This window comes from Vidua macroura, chromosome 8 (genome assembly GCF_024509145.1).
Source record: "Vidua macroura isolate BioBank_ID:100142 chromosome 8, ASM2450914v1, whole genome shotgun sequence".
Classification (NCBI taxonomy): Eukaryota; Metazoa; Chordata; class Aves; order Passeriformes; family Viduidae; genus Vidua; species Vidua macroura.
In genome coordinates, this window is record NC_071578.1 from 3,077,803 (window position 1) to 3,098,818 (window position 21,016).

Here is a 21,016-nt window from a genome sequence, read left to right on the forward strand (position 1 = left end):
GTAGACACAGAGGGCTTTCACTTTCTTCTTTAAAAATCAGTGGAAAAAAACTGGAATTTCATGCACCTGATGTCTTTGGAGCTGCTCAGTATAAGAATTGCATTTTTCATTCCAATATTTAACACAACACCTCCCAAAGCAGGGCCTGAATGCATTAAATGCCAGGTTGTGGATACAAAATGGACAAAGAAATCCATCCATAAACTCTTTGTGATGAAGGGCTGAAGCTTTGTAGGGGAAGAAGTGGAGGAAGAGGAATGAGGGAGGCAGAGCTGTGCTGCAGATTTCCAGCACATCAAAGGCTCTGCAGGGCCCCACACGAGTTAACACACAAAGTTTGGATTCTCCTGTGGCACAGAAAGAATAGAGGAGACCCTCCTGTAATCAGTCTGGGGGATAGGATTTATTTCTTCAAAGGGCTTATCCTCTCTTCCTAAGTTTGTGTGTTCCTGGTGGCATCTCCTTTCTATCAAGTGCTGCTCCATTTTGCTTCATCTCAGCCATCATTTATTCTCCAGCTCCATTTTTATCAGAGTTCCCTCCCTTTTTAATTTTTTTTCTTTCATTTGCCCTTTCCTAGCAGCTTGCCACATTACACTTTCTGTCAGAACACCTGGTTGCTTCCTCCTTAAGGACAGTTTAACTTGAGAACATTTTGAGTGGGAAATGAATGAATAAATAAATCAGGAGTTGGGCCTGTGTACCCATCAGTGCTAGTACTTGTTATGCAGAGAATTAAACAGAGGGTGGACATTATATGCAACTTTAAAATGTAGTTTGTGGCAAATTTGAACTTATTATCTATGAGATTTACTTAAGCTCATGTATCTTCTTCCTTATCAAAATGCCTGTGGATAATCAATCTGCATTTCCTTCTTGAAAGAGCAAATATTTGCCACAGAAAGTAAAAAAACAAAGGGATGCTCAAAACAAATAATGAAAAGTTGGACTTTATTCAGGAGCAATTCATGCTCTGATTGCTTGTTTTGATCACATCTTTCAAAGGATCTTTAATCAGATTATGCTTGTAAGCTCTTTCCTTTAACTTTACTAATGATACTTACAGCAAACTAAAAACAAGGAATAAAATTCCTTGGGAAAAGCATGGCTCTGCAGCTCCAGTGGTAGAAAGATCTGAAGTGAGTTTGGGGATAAACTGGAGAGATTTGTGTGCCCTGAGCAAGCCACTTAATGTGTCCCAGCTCTCCATAACGAGGAGCACAAACAGCCAAGCCTCCCTGTTGGCAGGGACCACCCAGAGGAGCCACTGGCCCAGCCTGACAGCAGATGACTTCTGTTCTTTATTAATGGAGCCTTTAATTCCACTGAATGAAAGCACGGCGAAAAAAATCCCACAGATGCTCCCAATCCAAACCAGACTGGGCCAGTTTGGTTTTGTGGCCATCTGAATTTCCATTTTAAAGTAATGTCGAGCATTCCCACCTTTCTACAGAACTGCTTCTACAAAGTTATCTGTTGAATCTTTGCTGTTTCCATTTACCACCAATTCAGCATTGAGTCCAGTAGAGATGCACCCTGCAGTTCTAGAGCAAAGAATCAAAAGTCATAAAATCATGAAAATATAGTATTAAATCATTGGTTTAAAATTAGAGTGGCAGCTTATTAAAAATATGTTACTTTTTACTCATTTACTCATTTAAACTTATCTGGTCATAACATATCTTCAGTTTAGGTTTAGATTAGGTGTTAGCAATAAATTGTCAAGGGGGGGGTGAGGTCTCAGTTTTGCCCAGAGTTGTGGCTGCCTCCTGGAAGTGTCCAAGGCCAGGTTGGATGGGGCTTGGAGCACCCTGGTGATACTTTAAGTTTTAGCTTTCATATTTTCCAGAATCTGTACCGCACTAGGATATAACTCTGAACTTCACACAAAGTGTTGGCAAGTTCTCCTCACAGCTCAAGCACACAGAACAATCCTTTTCCAGCCCCAGAACCAAGGACACCTCTACAGCTTCAGCCCCAAAAAGTGCAAACAGCAGGGAATGGAGGAGAGAAAATTTGGGAGGATGGGACTGCATCACCTGGAGCTGGAATTGGACAATTAACCCCAATATGGAAATTGACCAAAACTCACAGAAATGTAAAAACTCATTACTCCTTGTCCATCTTGGGTCCATCTACATTAAAAATAGAATCAATATCGTCTCCTCTATTTTAGCAAAAATACTGCACAAAGAAACTTTGATTAAACTCCTGGCTGTCCATTCCAGTCAGATATTCTGAAAACAACAACATTTCAACATTAACCCCAACATGGAAATGGACAAAAACTTATAAAAGTGTGAAAACTTGTGACTCATTGTCCATCTTGGGTGGAGCCCTGGCTGGGCTCTGGTACTGCCCAAGGTGTATCCTGTGAAGGCCTTTTAACAAATCCCTGCTTTATTCCTTTAACTCTGTCTAGCAGAGTTTATTCTTTAAACCTTTATTCTTTATTCCTTTAACCCTGCTCCAGGCAGCCTCTCAGGGCATCACTGGCACAGTGGAAGGTGTCCCTGCCCATGGCAGGGGTGGCCCTGGATGGGCTTTAAGGTCCCTCCCAAGCCACCCCAGTGTGTAATTCCACGATTCTATGGCTTTATCTCAGCTGTGGCTGTGTGAAGGGTGTGATGTCCCCTCTGAGAACTGACAGGAGCTCGTGTTTCCTGCAGGAGCCCCCCAAGCCCAGCGCCCCTCGGAAGCCTCTCCCCGCTGACCCCCTGGGCCGAGCGCGCCAGGGCCCCGCCGGACACCCCAAGGCTCTGCCCCACGCCACCCCTGCCAGGTCAGTCCTCACCCTGGTGCCTTGGGATTTTAGCTGGGGTGTGTTTTTTCCGTGTGTCTGTAATCCTGCCGTGCATCAGTGTGCAACTCCTAACTCCACATACGTGTCAGCTGCTGCTTCCCCATCTTGGGCAGACACAATTCCTCTCCAGGCCTGGCAGTCAAGGACACCTCACTGCCTCAGGCCCCAGAAGAGTAAACAAAAGTGAGTTTTTTGGGGAGAAAACTTGAAGTAAATGACTTCATTACCTGAAGCTGTAATTGGAATATTAACCCCCAATATGCAAATGGACCAAACTGATAAAAGTGGGAAAACCCAAGACCTATCATCCATTTCTGGGTGTAGCCCTGGGGGGCTTCATCTGCCCTAAATGTACCTGAAGGCCCTGCAATAAATATAACCCCTTTTTATTCCCTTAATTTTGCCTAGCCTCTGGTTTTAGCTAGTCCTAAAAAGGTATCAATCCTAACATCTGGATTTTAGCACTTCAGCAGCAACATGGCTAAAATGGCTCAAGGAACTGCTGCAACAACCACTTCCAACATAATTTCCATCTCTAATTTTACTTATCACGCTGCTGCTTCTCACTGGGAGTGCAGCAGCACAGTTGCTCTGACTCCCACGGAATATGAGCATTTATAATACCTGTGAAGGTTTGACTGTAAACACCTGGCTGCATATTTACAAAACTAACCAATAAATAATGAATTTTCGCCTCAGATCCCCCCATCTGAATTAGGCTGAGAATGCTGCTAAAATCAGCCACTAAAAAAGTGATTTCCTGATCACCCATTTCCCAAGGAAACATCAGTTGACATCATCTGATAATAATAACCAAAAGATTCAAAAAGCATAGAAATTGTGCACTCCAAAAATATAATGTTTGAAAAAAAATAATCAGGAAATGGAATAACTACACCCAATGTTAGTGGGTTTAGTCAATGCTGTTTTCTTACCCAGTATTCTTCAGGTTCCAGTGAATAAAGTGAGCTCCAAGGAAGATAAAAGTGATGTTTTAAGCTACAAGAATTCTACCAGTAAAGCACTTAAGTGCTCAGAAACATTAAAAATAGAATCAAGATAATCTCCTATATTTTAGTAAAAATACTGCACAAAGCAACTTTGATCAAACTCCTGGCTGTCCATTCTAGTCAGATATTCTGAAGGCAACATTTCAGCTTTTGGAGACCACCTGGAATTCTGCAACATTACTGACATTTTTGATCAGGTACAAAATTGATGAGCACCCAAAGAAATGGAGATTAAGTAACAATTTGCTGTTTTCTTTCTTTCCAACAGACCTGCTCCCAGACATCCACCACACGTATCCAGGTCCAGCAACACTATGGAAGTGAAATGAGTAGAAAACCTGACACCTTTATTTTAAAAAGTGAAGACAGAAGTTTGCACTATCTTTCAACTCCAGCTGGAGTTCATTTCTATGACAATACTTAGAATTTTTAATGTTTAAAACAGCATTATTTTTAAGAATTCTGAGCTACTGCCTTTGGTGCTGTGCTGTGCTATGGTGCTCTGTATACTTGCTCAGGTACTTGTAAATTATTAATTTATGTTGAATATTTATTACAGTGCAGTGCACTGTAGTAGATATTTTTACCATAGCTGAGTTTTCCTAAAAAGGAAACCTTTTTTTTTTTTGTAATATTTCACTGAACTTGAATAATTCTGCTCTGTTGGTCCTATGTAGATTTCTTAGTTTTGATCTATTCTTTAAGGAGTACAGATCAATAAATGTGTAAACAACTCCATCTCGATGGTTCTTACCCAACTTCTGAATAAATATGGCAGGGTGAAAAGACAAAATCTCTCCTGGAACTCGGTGAAATGCCCAATATCTGCACCCAAGCTGTAACCTGCATTTAACCAAAGGCTCACTCTGTGTTTGCAGCTGTACTGTAATCTCAATTTTCATGTTACTGTTTGAGATCTCCCAGAAATCTCTGTGCTGAAAGAGGATGTATCCACCTGGGAGAAGTCCTCTCACTGAAGAAGTACTGTATATCACAAAGCTGTGGTGTTTTTAACCTCATTTTCCTCAGACACAACCTGGTTGATACATATTAATGCAGATATCAGGCCTCCCTGTGCCATCTCCTTTTTGATGCTTTGGTAATTAAATTCCACCATCTCATTGTTGTCCTGATCAGACTGGCAGTGCATTACACCCAGGGCTGGGGGGAAGCCAAGAATTACAAAGAATTATATTTTAAGAATCAACTTTTATATTATTTCCTTTTGCCTCACCGCTCTGCTTATCACCTGTATTTTGCATATTTACTACTGTTTTGTATTAAACTTCTACAATGTTGCTCCGGGTTTCTTAATTCCCAAATCAAAATGTGTATTTTAATACATAGACTTGGATTATCCAAAAAAAAAAAAAAAAAAGAAGTTCATCTCTGCTCTGTGATTACACCTGATCTCTTCTGTGCCTTCTCAGTAGCACTGCTGAAAACAGTTTCACCTGCAAAACAACAATTTTTAATTATCAGTTGAAGCAGAGGGAGAAGGGACTATCACCTTTAATGGTTTCCTCATTGCTTGTGGTTTTTGTTTCCTTAAGCAAAAATAAAAGCATTGATAGAAACTCACATCTGGCTTCAGGAAGAGTCACTGTATTTCATTTTCCCAGTTATTCCCCCTCACAGCAACACAACCTTCATGTTTATTGAGAGACTGAACAAACCAAAATCGACCCCAGCTTCACAAATGTATTTCAATTCTTAAAGCACCTCCAAGAGCAGCAACAGGGCTTCGTGTGTGGAGAATCACAACAGGAGGATGCAAACATCCCAGCAATGCTGGGGGAGCCAAAATGATGCTTTATATGTTCTTTGCATATTTCTGTATTTCAAACACTATTTTTTTGTATCTACAGTAAGGGGTGCCTCTATTGTAAAATGCAGGTGAACCTGGTGGGAAGAAATGCTTATGTCTGACTCCAGTTCAGAAGGCTGAATGATTTCTTTATTATAAATGTGCTATAATACATTAATATACAATTTAAACGAGATACTAAAACTGCAAACCTACTTTTTCTAACTACCATATTTAACCAGCTCACAACTTGTGCCCCTCTCTGAGGGTCCAGCCACAGTGGATTGGATTGGATTGGATTGGATTGGATTGGATTGGATTGGATTGGATTGGATTGGATTGGACTGGATTGGATTGGACTGGATTGGCCACCAGGCTCAAACAATCCTCACCAGAACCCAACCAAGCAATCACCCCAGGTAAACAATTCTCCAAACACATTCCACATGGGAAAAACAAGGGGCAGAATTAGAAATTGTTTTCTCTTTCTTTCTCTCTGTGCTCCTCTATGAAAAAATCCTGAGAGAGAGAAGAATGTGCCTGCCCCAGTACCTCCATTTGCAGCAGCCACATGATCTCAGTTTGCTTTTTGAATGCTTCCATTTTATCAGAGTTCTTCTGCAAACTGCTGAAAACCATAAGGTGAAACTGTGGGTAGTGAAAGGTGGCATGAAATGACTAAAAAGTGTCTCTTGTCAGCAGCAGGAGTTCTGAATTTAACAGGAGAAGCTTAGGTAAGACTTGGCACGTGTATAAACTTAAACATGACCAACCTAGGCAGGCTTAAAGGTATAGAAAATAGAAATATCCACACCATGTGTCAAATTTCTTAACTATTCCTACTAAAACAAGTGCAGGTGTCATGGAATTTAGTCCTACAGTTAAGAACATGTTATATACCAGACTTTGAGATTTCTAGATGTCTGGGAAAAAAATCCCAATTCTCTATCTGGAACAAAGGTAACAAAACCCAAAGATCCTATAAAAACTAATACCACTACTTGACACTACAAAAAGTTCTTACTGAATAGTACAGGATGATTTTTTTCATAGCAAAATGTGGGTGCAATGTAGGTAACAGCCATAAAATGGGGAATCCTTTCAGTCAGCAATTTGCAAATTTTATATTTTTTTATCTTTTTATTTCACAGAATTCACAGAATGATTTGGTTGGGAGAGATCTTCAAGTCCGTCCCATGCCCTAACACCTCAACTAAACCAAAAAATATATTTATATTTATATTATCTGCTGCAAAATTCTACAGGCAAGAAAAGGACCTGTAGCTTGGGGTGGAATGGGACAACAAACACCTGACAACAAGAGATGACACCAAACGATCCATCAAATCCTTCTTCTCTTTTGGGGAATTTTATCAGTAGTAGCTGGTTTGAGGTGTTTTCACACCTAATTAGTGCCTTCATGATTAGAAATGCAGATGGCATGGAAAATTCCACCGTGGAAAGCAGGTGAATGTTTTTACATCTGTAAGGGCAGTGTAAGGAAATAAATTCCTGTGGGATACTCCAGGGTGTGAAATCCAAGGTGTGCTCCTTGCACAAGCCCTGTCCTAATAAATTCAGACCTGTCCTAATAAATTCCTGACCTCCCTGCTCAGCAAATCACCTTTAATAATTAAGGTTACACCAACCTTTAAATCCTCAGTATTTTATGGGTCTCAATTTATCTTGGTGGGAGAGATTTTTTTTGTGCTGATTCCTCCTTTCTGTCTTTTCCCACATCCCCTATTCCAGCCTCCCCCTCTGGAATTTTGCTACAGCCAGGCTCCCTTTCCAGAGGGAAGGCAGGAACAGAGTGCTCTCCCTGAAGCTGCCTTTATGCTAATCAATAGAACAGAAAGTACAAAACACCAAAGAAAATGAATAAATAGGCAGTAAACAAAAGGAAAATTGCATATTTACCATCTTTCTCCCCATCAGGTCCCTTGGGTTTAGTATTCCCAGATTGTTTGTAAAAGCTAGCAATTATCAGGGTAGCAAGATGTATCTCCTTTTAATTTCATGGAATATTTTAAAAGCCTTTTCAAAAGCTCAGAGAAGAAAGAGACACAGAGCTTTCTCCTTTGTTTCAGTTCTGGTTTCTTCTGATCATTTGAGTAGGCAATATTCTCTTTTATTAACTTCCAATCAAATAACAGCAGTTTCCAATTTAACTGTAAATTACCATGTAACAGTAAACAAATTCATTCTTTATCTCACTCTGCAAAACATCATTTTCTGAACTCGTTCTGCACAGAGACCATCCTTCCACAGAACGAGACCACACATAAATATTCCCCATAAATTACAGGCAGCTGCCCTTTTCACACAACACTTATAAGAGAAATTAAAACCTAGAGCACATTGAACATTTAGAACCCTTGGGATTCAGCTCATTCAGGAATTTAATATCCAACATCATCATCATCATCATGACAAAAGAAACTTTTCATTTCCATGACCCTCTTTTATTTTTAAGCAGTGTATAAGACCACGTGCATCTGTAGAGGTGAGCAATACATTTTTCTGCTCTACTTCACGTCTTAATTCTTACATATTTAAATTTATTGCTTTTAATGTACTTAGGAACAACTGGGGAAGGGGCTGAGGGAGCTGGGAAGGGGCTCAGCCTGGAGAAAAGGAGGCTCAGGGGGGACCTTGTGGCTCTGTACAGCTCCTGCCAGGAGGGGACAAAGAACAAGGAACAGGAGGAGAGGAAACGACCCCAAGTTGCAGCAGAGGATGTTTAGATTGGATACTGGGGAAAAAAAAAATCTTTCCTTAAAGAAGGAATGTGGAAGAGAATGGCATCTCTCTGCCTGTGTGTTCTCACTGCTCCCAGAACCCACAGCAAAAATTAAAAGTTCTATCCAACAGGTTGCCTTTTGTATGTGCCATATCTTAGATTATGCTGCGTTTGCAGGAAAGGACTGAATTTTTTCTGGTTTTTTTTTAAGCAACGTGAATTTTGCATTTCTCAGTGTTTTACTTTGCAATCTTGATGTTACTTGACATAAAGACCTCTAAAACTACTTTTTAAACCCCCAAGCCAGCCCTTTCAGGAACAGATCTGAAAAGACCTCAGATCATTTATATATTTATCATATATCTCTTGCTTTTATTTAGCAAATACACCAGATTATTTTACTGTCAAAACTGTAAATTATTACTTAATTTCAAATCCAAAATATATAAATATATATTTTCTACAAAGATTCATTAATTTAGCCTAATTTTCTGTAAGAATTTTAGATGCCTTAACAACGTGAACATAATTTTCACTTCTAGAGCTGAAGCTAAATTTGTTGCACAAGCAGCTCATGATTTGAAGTACAGAAGCACCTTCTTGGAAAATTTAAAGATGAATATTAACACGGCTGGGTAAGAAATGCTAATTTTTGTTTACTAAAGGGACAGTCATGAAAGCAAAAGAGGTCTTGATGAGGAAAAGGAAGCAGTAGAGAAGAAAAAAAAAAAAATCAGTATTTAATTCCCAGCAGTTTTGTAATGTCCTCAGGGGAATGCCAAAAAGTATTTCTGTTTATTTGAATTTCTTGCTTTGCATCTAACTCTGTGTGCGAGAGGGTTCTGTAAGGATTCTGTGCCTGTAAATCCCATGGATGAACTTAAATACAGGAGGAGATGCTGAAGAGGAGGCTGAGCTCCAAAATTTAGAGTGCCAAGGACCCAGAAATCTGAATAATAGAGGTGAAACAGGCAAGTTACAGCATTTGGGGCCAAATATTCATCTTTTCACTCTCTTGATAGGAAAAATCAAAGTTATCTGAGGCATCATCTCCAAACTAGGGATCAGCAGTTTTTCTCTTAGTTTTTTCTTCTTGACTTCGAGCTAATTGACCAAGCTCCAAACAAATAAAAATCACAACAAATGCAGAAGGAAATCCATTTAAAAATAAACTCAGAGGCAGAAAACCTCTATATAGGGATTATTTATACCTACCTGTGAAAACTTCCAGTCTTTTGTAATACTGAAAGGAAAGAATCTCCCTTTTCACAAGGGAAGAAACCCAAAAAACTGAACTAATAAAATCTCCCACTGCAGGCCTGGGTAACTCCTCCTGCAGCCCCAACAGCACTGAGTGGAAAAATCACCCTAAATCCTGTTTGAAAGGTGGAATCTCCATCCTACACCCACCTAATCCAGGGTGTTGCTGCCTGGAATTAAACTATCAAGTCAGGTTTTAACGAAGCATCAAGTCCCAAAGTGCTTGACTGCCCCTGCTGCTCCTTGCAGCCCACACAAGGATGCAAAGCAGAGGCATTTCACTGCTACAGAACCCTTTAATTTGATTTTAGCACTAAGTAAAGCAGGAAGTAAAGCCCAGGAACTTGGAAACTACAACAAGTAGATGGTTTGGGAGATATTTTTAGGCAGTCTGCAGGAGATATACATATTTAAATTAAAATATAGGTCAGGGACAGCTGAGAAAATTCATCAAACTCCTTGAACGAGCATAACTTCGGAGTGCTTTAGGAATGTATGAAAAATATATTCATTCAATGAATACATTCAGTTTGTAGAATTTTTTTTCCCTAAAAATGTGGGTAAAAATGTGGTTTGGGCACATTTTGGACTACCCCTTCTTCTGCAGTTACCTTCAAGCTATTACTTGTAATTACTTACCAAAATTAAACCAAAATAACAGCTCTGAAGACAGAGAATTGTGTGGATTTAAGACAGCAGGGAGATTTTATAGAATTCCAACATTCAGTAAGGATTCAGTAAGACATGACAAACTACAGGGCAATGGCTTTAATATTATTTTTATGTTTTAAAGTTTCTGGATCTGAAATTTCCAGTGTCAAGCAGGGCTGTCCTTCCCCACAGCCAGAGGGGAAAGTGGCTGGGCTCAGGGGTCTCTGCTTTAGCACTACCCCCAGAGCACTGCCTGCCCCTAAAAAATCACATTTCCTATTCAGTTCCCATCAAGAAACTCTGTACAGCCTTGGCACTTCCACATCCAGCAAACCCTCTCTTCACATTTTCCCTTTTTATCACTTTTGGGTTGTTTTCCTGCCCTTCCTTCCTTCTTTTTGTCACATCCCTCTTGTGCTCTTGTGTCCCTGTGGCTCTCCCAGCCAGTTTTATCTAAATCCCAAACCTATAGGTGTTTACAGAGGAAGATTTTATAAAAACCTCTCCAGGGAATCTTTTTTTTTTTTTTTTCCCTTTATTTTCTCCCCCTTTTTTTGTGTCTGGTTTCTGTGATGAAGCTTTGCAATCTCAGACGAGCACTATAAATCTCCAGGAGCACCACCATAAATAACAGGAAAGAGTTAAATGGATTGATTGGAATAGATGAATTACACTGACAGGATGTTCCCAGTTTGGATTTCTCTTCTCCTACAGCTTTGACTTTTCTCCACTGTTGAAATAACCTGATATTTTCATTGTCTGCTTTATTCTCAATATCTACCTGCCACACCTGGTGCAGGGACCACACTTGGAAAAGTCAGGAGGGTGTGTTTCAAATGTTCCAGGTTGTTCAAAAGGGTTGAGTTAATAATAACTAGGGTTTGTAATGACAAATTGAGATGTAAGAAGAGGAGCCCTTAATTTAATCTCTGTCCCTTTATTCAAATAAAGTCACAGGACTCCTCTGTCTCCTTCTGATGTTTGTGGATTTTCCTGACACATTCTGGAAAGAACATGAAAAAACTCAAGAGAAAAGTCTCTCAGCAGTGACTGCTGAACAGGAATTTTTCTAAATTTCACCTCTCAGGACGTGTTTCCCCCCAGCAATGCCTCCCAGAGAACTGCAGGTCCTAGTAAATAACTTTTCTTTTTTCTCCTCTGAAGTCATCACTCCATAAGCATGGACAGGAGGCTATATTCTACAGCAATGCACACACATTAAATAATAAAAATGATATCATTTCAAACACTTTAGCCATGGAATTCCTGGAGTAACACACCTCCAGCAGAATTGATTTGTGGAGACAGAAACTCTGGAACCTCCTGATGGCTGGGACAGCAAGACCCAGTAAGTGAGAATAATTGTGCTCCATCCTGCTCCCCAGAGCTGATTCTTTGCTACCAAACCTCCATTCCATGGTTTTCATCCTCCTTCCCTCTTCCAAAGCAGCATTTCTCCCTCCCCTAAGGGGAACCAGTTCACCATAAGCCCAGGTTGATGCTGGGAGCAGAGGGACACAGAATTCCATCACTGCTCACAACAGGGGATCTGTGAGGAGAGAGGAAAAACCACCCTCAGTTCCATAAAATAAATGCAAAACTAAATTTTATCCCACAAGTTTTAAGTATTACTTAAAGGTTTAAGTCCCATACTACTGTTGCACATTATCCTGACCATCTTTAAGAAAAACATTAGAAAAACTGCAGCTTATCCAACACATACCCAGCCCTCTCTGGTCCCTTCAGGAGCATCTATCAAGCTGGTTTTTGTTTTTTTTTTTTTAATCTCAGCTTGTTTTACAGGTCATCAATTTCATTTCTCCATGCTTTAGGTGCTCCCTTCTTCTCAATTAGGATAACATTACATCCATCAGTTCTTATCTCTGAATCTTCAGCTTCTCATTCAGCCACCCAGCAGTCTTGATCAGAGCTTATCAGCTGCAACCCTGTTGGTTTAATTATACCATCCATTTGCTAATATTTACTCAGCCATTACTAAATATATCCAATTTTCTTTGCTAACACACATCCATGCCTGTTGTGAAACCAAATCCAGGCAATCATGCCCATCTCCTGTTTCATGGTAACCTGCAAATAAAACTGAATGCTGTAGTTTGATTAAAAATGTGGATTATAAGCAAGGAAGGCTCCCTATTATCAACTCCTGTATCAACTCCTAATTTTCTGCCACCCTGCTCCCTATGAAGGAAAGACAAAGAGAGGAGTTCTAATTGCAAAACCACTACCATGGAAGCTTCACTGCCCTAAAGACTTAGAGGTTATTCCAGTTATTGCTGCCATATCAGCAGGGTTTTATCCACTGCTCTGTTTTCCAGCCAGAATTACACAATTGTCCACTTTTTTGAGCCCATTGCCATCATTCTTTTGGGCAAATGAGTTTCCATCAAGCAAGAGCCCAAAGGATTCAGGAATGTATCAGGGCAGAATTAACACGAGGATAAAAATTAACCTGCTCACTTTGGGGACAGTGCTGCCTTCTCTGCAAAGTGTAGGGATGAAACTCTTTCATTTCAACACCATCAATCACCAGGCTAGAGCAGGACAACTGCAGCCCTGAAAAGTTGTGTGACCTCCCAGATAGCACCTGGTGAGCTCAGGTACTTAATCATATCCAGGTGACCAGCAAAAGTAGCCAACATCATCATTAAAAGTGCAGAAGAAAAGGAATTTAACCTGCTGCAAAATCAGGACATCATTATTAATAAAAAAAAAATAATTAAATGTGTTCAATGCCAGGTGAAATTCTGAGCAAGAATGTGCCAGTGGTAACCCAGCTCTAACATGGGAGACATCTGAAAATATTTGACCTCTTGGAGATAAGGAATAACAGCATAAATATATTTGAAACCCTTGCTGCACTCCTAAGAGCTCTCTGAAACCTCTGCCTCATGTCAGAGGAGGGTAAGAGGCAGACAGGCACAGAAACAAACACTGAGAAATCCACATCCCAATTCCAATCCTCCTACTGCCTTCCCTATCCATTAGCCCATAGAAAGGATGTCATTACACCCATTTTTTGCACCAAATGTTGTTCTTCCTCCTGCTGAATCCCCAATTCCCACTCTGGCACAAGGCTGTGACCTTTGTATTTCCAGATGCCAGCTGGAAATTATTGAAATCTAAAGGACCTGGACTTACATCTCTGTTCTAAAACAATGTGTGGCTCCAAAATTAGGTTTCCTTCCCTTTGGGTAAATCTTTAAAACACCTTTTTCTTACTTAACATCCAAAGGTATTTCAGATTATTTTATTCCCCAGAGATTTGTCACCAGTTGCTGAAGGCCAGTGTCTTCTTGAGAGTTCTTGCCATGCTGTAACACTGGCGAGCTGTGCCCTGGGAGAGCTTCCAGCAGCTGTTTCCTGCCTCCAGCAGCTCCCTAATTACACATTATCTCCAGCACAAATGGAGAGATCTTCTCTCTGCACCTTTTCTTCGGCGAATTCTGCACCTGCCTCCATCACAGCATCACAAAAGCAGCAGGGAGGGCTCCAGCCCTGCTCCTGCCCCAAGCAGGGGCAGCTCTGAAGCCACACCAGGGATTTCTCCAGGTCAGAGCTGGACAATGAGGGATGGAGGGGAGGCAGAACCTCTCTGTGCTCCCTGTTCTGCTGCTTGGCAGAGGAGCCCTCCTGGGGAAGGGATTTTTCTCCCACCCAGCCAGAAACCTCTCCTGCCTGAGTTCAGGTCTGCTCTCAGGGGACTTCCAGCACCTGTAGGAGCAGAGAGAGTCAGGTTTAAACTTTAACAAGTGTGTGCTTGGCATTCTCATCCTTCCTCCCTTTTTGTTGAATCCTGTGCCTCAGATGCTCCATGCACACCAGTGGCTCCTGGCTGATCCACTTCCTCATTTGGTCTAAAATCCCTCTGGTTCTCCAAACCTTCACCAGAAACAGGAAATTAAAAAAAAAAAAGATACGAGGATTTGGTAATTAATAAATAAAACAAAATAAAAATACTGGGAAAGAACCCTAGAATATTTTAGCCCTCCACCTAAAGAAATAGCTCAGCAGGATAATTCTTTTACATTTTTCTTAAATGAAAAGAATGAAAAGATCAGCTCACTGTGCTGATTTTCAGCTGACATCCTCTGTCAGTATGATTCTCCTGTCCCTCAGGGTGGCACCACAGCATCTGTCACATCATATTGCATTTTACATCTTTTATATATAGTTATATACCTATATATCACAGAATCCCAGAATGGCTGGGGTCTGAAGGGACATTAAAGATCATCTAGTTCCAACCCTCTGCCATAGCCAGGGACACCTTCCACCAGTATATTAAAATTTATGAATACAGGACTTAAAAAATCTTCCAGATTATCAAGTCCAGCCTCCTGCTGTTGCAACCAACCTTATTATTTTATGCCTTTCAAAAAGTTAGCACAGAGTCCTCAGTGCAATGAGAATTTTGTCCCTGCTAGTTGGATAGCTACTCCAAAAATCTCCCTGTGCTGTGTAGAAAACCTGTTTGTACTGAGGCAGTTCTCTTTTTTTTGGTTCTTTGCATTACAGTCAGGCCCAAATCTGAGAGGTGATTAATTACCTGTATTTATCTCTCAGAGGTTACAATTAACAAAACTGTAGGAGTGTCTCAATTAATGAGTCTTCAATGCAATGCTTGGCCAAATAACACTCAATCACATCAAAACCAAGTTCCAGCTATGTTGTTTTGGTTTTTTTTTTTCACTTTTGAATTCATTTAGAATCATTTTGAATCATTTAGATAAATCTATTTATCACAGTGCTTTTCCAAATACTGGGATGTATTTGATCCCACCAGCAAGCACAACAACCCCCATGGAAATGTGTCAGTGAAACTCTGGTTAAACTCACATTCAAACCTTGCTGTCTTGGAAATAGCAAAGTATAATGTCATTCAAAACACAACATTTTACTGCTTTACCCCATCACTGAGTTAATAATTCAATACCACATCAATACATTTACTGAATGTGTAGTAAAAATGTAAATGAAGCAAATTCAGCTCAAGGCAGGGTTTCAAACCCTGGCTCCTTGGTTGCAAATTTCTACTCTGACAGAGATGAAAACACAACAGAAAACTTGTTTTTTTTTTCAAGCAAAGACAGACAATCATAACATCCACTACTTTGAGAAATGCAGAAGAAATCTCACAAATTTTGAGACAATATAGACATAAGGAAAAGTTCACCAGTGACCCCACAGGTTCTTGGAATACATTCAGCAGCCCCAGAATGATGGACAGGCCATGAAAGAAAGCAGGACACACCATTCCCTTCTCCACAAATCACCCAATTTCCAGGCAGGACAGCAGAGCTGCATGTGGGGCTCCAAACTGCCCAGGAAAACCAGCACTGGTTACCAAAATACTGAGAAAATCAGCAGAAGGCATTTGATAAACATCTGGATGCTCCAAGGGGAAGAACTACTGAAATTGTGTGGCTGTCCCAGCAAACAGGACAAAATTCCAACAGAGAAATTCCAAGTTACAGCTCATAGAAATAACTTCTGAGGACGACCAGAGCCCGAGAAAGAAAAAGCCAAGAGAGTTAAGGAAAATGTTCAGCGGGAATTCAGGTGCTCAGCAGGGATTGCTGGAGGCCAACAACAACTGGATCAAATTCCCCTCCATCCTGAGCTGGGTGATTGCCAACCCCGGGGCTGGATGGGTGTCAGACAATGCAGCAATCAGCACACGGGGCTTTTTATGGATTTTTTTTATGGATTATGCCTCTCCCCAGCTCCGGGGAGAGGCAGCTGCTGGATCCCAAAAGAAGCCTTTGTGCTGAGGTTCTGTGATTCCTGGGCTGCCCTGGCTGAGCCCCAGGATGGAGGTTTGGTGACAGCCTAGAAATTAAAGACATAATTACCCACTAGAGAACCCTGGGACTAAAGTGACATTATTGGGATGGTCTGCAGAAAACTCCTTCAATTCTGAAAAGGAAAAGCAGCGCCTAATGCAGGTTGATTTAATTCAGAGCCACTTTTCCTTCAGCTTTCTGCTTTAAGCAGAGCTGCTGCACACTGAACTCACCTGCCAGAGCTACTTAACTGCAGCTCTTTAATCCTTCAGGAAAAGGGACTTAAAACCTGACCTCCAACAAACAGAGGCTGGCATTTGACTACAGTTTGGATTTTCAGTGAAAATGGCACAATTCCACCTCCAGCTCCAAGGGGAGATAATCAGTAGGATGCAGAGCAGAGGGTACAGTGAGTTACAGTGAATTTTTGCTTTTGAATACAGAGAAATGGGTTTTCTTCACAAAATTCACATGAAGGGGAGAGGTCTGACACTGGAAAAGTGCCTGCTGATTACCTGGCAGTTAAGGGGAAGTCTGAAAGAATTTAACTCAGGACACACAGGTTTAAATAAAGATATTAATTCTGTTTGATTTCTTTCTTTGCAAATCTAAGAATATATGCATGGATTAGTGAAGGGGGAAAATATCATTATTGGGTAGAGCCAAGTCCCTACAGACCTTCAGAAGGACATAAAGTCTCCTCTCTTTAGATAAGTTTGTATGGCCTTTCTATATCACATAAAAATAAATTCTCAGTATACCTGAATTTTCCACTTCCTTTATTCTCTCCCTTTTAGCTCTCTGCGGATGCCTGCAGAGTGAGTTTTATCTAGAATTTGCAAACACAACAGCTAAGCCTGATCTAAAAGAAGATACACTGATAATTGAATTTTGGAAGCACAATAGCATCTCATTGATGGTATTTTAACATTGTAATAGCAATTATAATGTAAATGAAATTTACAGAACATCGTGTAACACCATTATTAAAACATTTAAACAACATAATAAAGCTATTTAGCACTTCTAAATCTGTACTTTCAGACCAGAACATTTTCTTACCCTCCTTGAATTATTTTTAAAAAATGCCTCTGCATTGTAACAGCCAATGGAATTGTTCTCCATTCATTGCTTCTCCTATGGAAAGCAAAGCACAAAGCATTTTTTCCAAAAAAAAATAGTTGGAACATTCATTTTAGTTACCCAGCATTAAGCCACTGCTGTAGAAGATTAATCTTCTTCATACAATGCTCTGATATTCAGTTTTACTGTATTACTTCAACAACAGAACCCCAATTCTCAGTTTGCTGTTTAATGTGACAGATGATTCAAAGTTCTACAAGATCTGATATCATTATTACAATCAAATATTTCAGACAGGGCCTTCTGCAGAGACTTAGAAATGGCTGCAGAGCCCATCTTAAAAATACCCTTTAAAGGAAAGAGAACAGGATCAAATTAAGTGTTTGTATCCTTTGAGTTGATAAATTTTAACTTATTTTTCTTATTTAACTTATTTTAACTTGAATTTTAACTTATTTTTACTAAAAAAAAAAAATAAATAAATAAATAAATCAAAGAACCCAGAGCTGTTGTTTGGATTTTACATATTGTAAATGTAAAATGTTTCAATTTTACATCTTTATGGTTCTATTTATCAGCCAGATAAAGGAAATATTAAGCCAATATCAACCCAAAGGAAACATTTTTCAGGTAAATACCCAGCACTGGAACAGTCCCAGGATGATGTGGAGAAGCCCCAAACCATGGCTGGAGAGGGGAAACGAGGACAAGGAAGGCTCAAAGAAACAAACTGCAAAAACAAAATTCAAAGAACAAACCTAGAGGCAAGGGCAAAACAAAAGATTAGAACAGAACAACTGAGCACAGCTGCTGCAAAAATTACTCACAAGGAGGATAAAAGAAAAGGGGATACAGGAGGGAACCAGACTGGAGAGAAAAGGGAGAAAAGGAGAATAAATCACACCAACCTTTGTCAAGTTGAAGTTTTGTATTTCACTCCTGTATTTCCCTGGGAAAGTTTGCAACTCCACTGCAAATGATCAGTCAGAAAAGAGGGACAAGGGCAAAATCCCAACCCAAAAGTGGAGCTGTAAATGAAAGTAACAGAGAGGTTGTGGAAAATAAATAGAAATAATGAGAGTTCTGGAGGAGAGGAAGGAAAGAGATGATGGAGAGACTCTTCCCCCAGGTGCACAGTGGAAGGCCAGAAATCACCCTGGATGGTGGGAAATTCTGACTTGGTACAAGAAAAGAATTTATTTTACCATGGAGGGAAAAAAAACTGGAACACAGAGAAGCTCCAAAACTCAACTGAACAAGACCCAGAGCTGGATCCAACCTGAGCCAAAGGCTGGACCCAGTGACCCCTGAGGGTCCCTTGCAGCCCACAGGAACCTGTGGTTCTACCCCAGAACCCTCTGTCAGAGTTCTGGGGAAATCTCCAGAGCTTGGTGTAATTCCTAACAAGAAATGAATCTTTCAGCCAGAGGAATTAAATTTGTTTTTGCCTTGGTTTCACACAAGAGATCTGACCTTTCACAGGAAATGTGATTATTAGATGAAAACAATGAAGCTGGGAGGACGAAGGTCGCACCCTCATCTCTTGGAATAAATTCTTCATGTACAGTCTGAGCTGCTCAGTCCCAAATGTGCAGGCAGTCCTACTGCAGGGTGCTAACACCTTTATTTTCAGCATTGAAGGCAGTGAATAAATGATGAGTCCATTGGTGGAGACATTCACCAATTAACCAGCAGCAGCTGTTTGTCTTCTTTTCTTAGGGTACAATTGATTAAAATTGCATGCTTCATTGAAACAGAATTCTCTTGTACTTCACCAAAGGGGGAGAGCAAACTTCTCTTCTGATTTATAGAACATTTTTCCAGCTGAATACAAATTAGAAACCTATTCTGCCTTGTTGTTTATAATGTGCAGACATGATTTGAAAAACCAGAGGTAAAATATTTTGAGTGTTAATCAGACATTAACTGAAACAAAGCCCAGTTGGTGCAAGAAGTTATTTCAGGCTTGAACCATCCTTCTTTTCCTACTTATTCCATGTGTGGATTTACACAGATCCACACACCATTCATATGGGATATATGAGATACCTACAGCCAAACTATTAAAGGCATTTTTGATTTGTGCTGGTGTGAGATATAAGAGCTCAAATGCAGTTAAAAAGTGTCCAAAGAGGGGGCAAGCACATTTCTCTCTCTCTCTCTCAGGATTTTTCATTGAGGTGCACAGAGAGAAAGAAAGAGAAAACAATTTATATTTCTGCTCCTTGTTTTTCCCATGTGGAATGTGTTTGGAGAATTGTTTACCTGGGGTGATTGCTTGGTTGGATTCTGGTGAGGATTGTTTGAGCCTGGTGGCCAATCCAATCCAACCCAATCCAATCCAATCCAACCCAATCCAATCCAATCCAACCCAATCCAATCCAATCCAATCCAATCCAATCCAACCCAATCCAATCCAACCCAATCCAATCCAACCCAATCCAATCCAATCCAATCCAATACAACCCAATCCAATCCAATCCAACCCAATCCAACCCAATCCAACCCAATCCAACCCAATCCAACCCACCTGTGGCTGGACTCTCAGAGAGGGGCACGAGTTGTGAGTGAGTTAGATATGGTAGTTAGAAAAGTAGGTTTGTAGCTTTAGTATCTCCTTTAAATATTATATTAATGTATTATAGCATAGTTATAATAAAGAAATCATTCAGCCTTCTGGAGTCAGACATCAGCATTTCTTCCCACTGGGTTCACCTGCATTTACAATAGAGGCAAAAACTGGTGCAGACACCTGAGCCCTTGAGTGTAAAGCAGAGGCAGAGATGCACTGAGTGCACTAATGAAACACAGCAGAAACAAGGTGTGCCCCTGGAGCAGGGGAGATTCATCTCTGCCATCATTTACCTTCCACTGCAGCGGGCTCCCCACTGTTGTCCCACTTCAGCCATCAGCAAGAATTTGTAAAGAAAATCCAATTTTAGGTTATGGCAGAGGTGAGGTTCTTCCTGGGATGGTCTGAGCAACATGTCCAATACTTCCCAGCTACAAAATCATTTTAACCAAGCTCTGATTGCTTGTGAAGCTGAAGGTTTGTAACAAATGCATGAAGAAGTAAATCTCAGCTTTGAAAGTTCTGCTTCAAAATAAATTAATCTACTTAAGCTTGCTTTATTTCATCTAAGTCTCAAACATTCCATACAACACCATCAGTTTAAAGCATCTGTATAAACAGATATTCCCATTTTAGGAGAGCTCTCCTTCACTATGGGAAAAAAACTCCAATTCCAGCGTGGAGATTCAATGAAAAAGGCTCCTGGTAAAAAAACTAATTCCTGAAGTCATTGCAGGTGTTACCTAAAAAATATGTAAAACTCCTGAAAAACTTGAGGATGAGTTGGCTGTTTTCAAGCAGAGGTTATTCAAGCCTAAGAATGTCTTTTTTGTGGGGGGAAAAATGCATTTATAATTTTCATTGTTAATGGTACTAACATTCTTCTGGTTGCTGAGCATCCCCCACTGCCAGAAGTTACTCTGGCTGCTAAACTCCTATAATTGATCTCATCCCACTGGGCTCCTGCAGCACCCGTTTTTCACAACTTCCAAAGTTCTTAAAAACATATTCAAGGCAAAATATTCACTGACCCATGACTCAGAGACCTGAAAAGAAATGCAAATATAGTCTCACTAAAATATTCTAAGGACATGCATGTCTAGACTTCCACTGATAGAAACCTGGGATCACAACCATGTTCTTCTTCAATCCGTATAAAATCCAGACTTGCTTCTGCACCTGCTTACCTTGGGCAACCAGCAACTGGCTGAGGAAAAAATTATTTTAAAAATCATCCAAAAAATTAAAAAAATAAAATCAAGTAGCATTTTTTCCATTATTTT

At 40.2% G+C, this 21,016-nt stretch overlaps 1 protein-coding gene across 1 annotated transcript in view; it reads left to right on the forward strand.

Annotated features, from left to right (window-relative positions):
• ADAM12 (ADAM metallopeptidase domain 12) overlaps window positions 1-5,394 on the forward strand; it is a 178,135-nt gene extending 172,741 nt beyond the window's left edge. The window contains exons 22-23 of the mRNA XM_053983972.1: window positions 2,670-2,782; window positions 4,082-5,394. Of these exons, the coding sequence (XP_053839947.1) occupies window positions 2,670-2,782; window positions 4,082-4,142 (174 nt within the window). The 3' untranslated portion in view covers window positions 4,143-5,394. The remainder of the gene's footprint in view (window positions 1-2,669; window positions 2,783-4,081) is intronic.
• The last annotated feature ends 15,622 nt before the right edge of the window (window positions 5,395-21,016 follow it).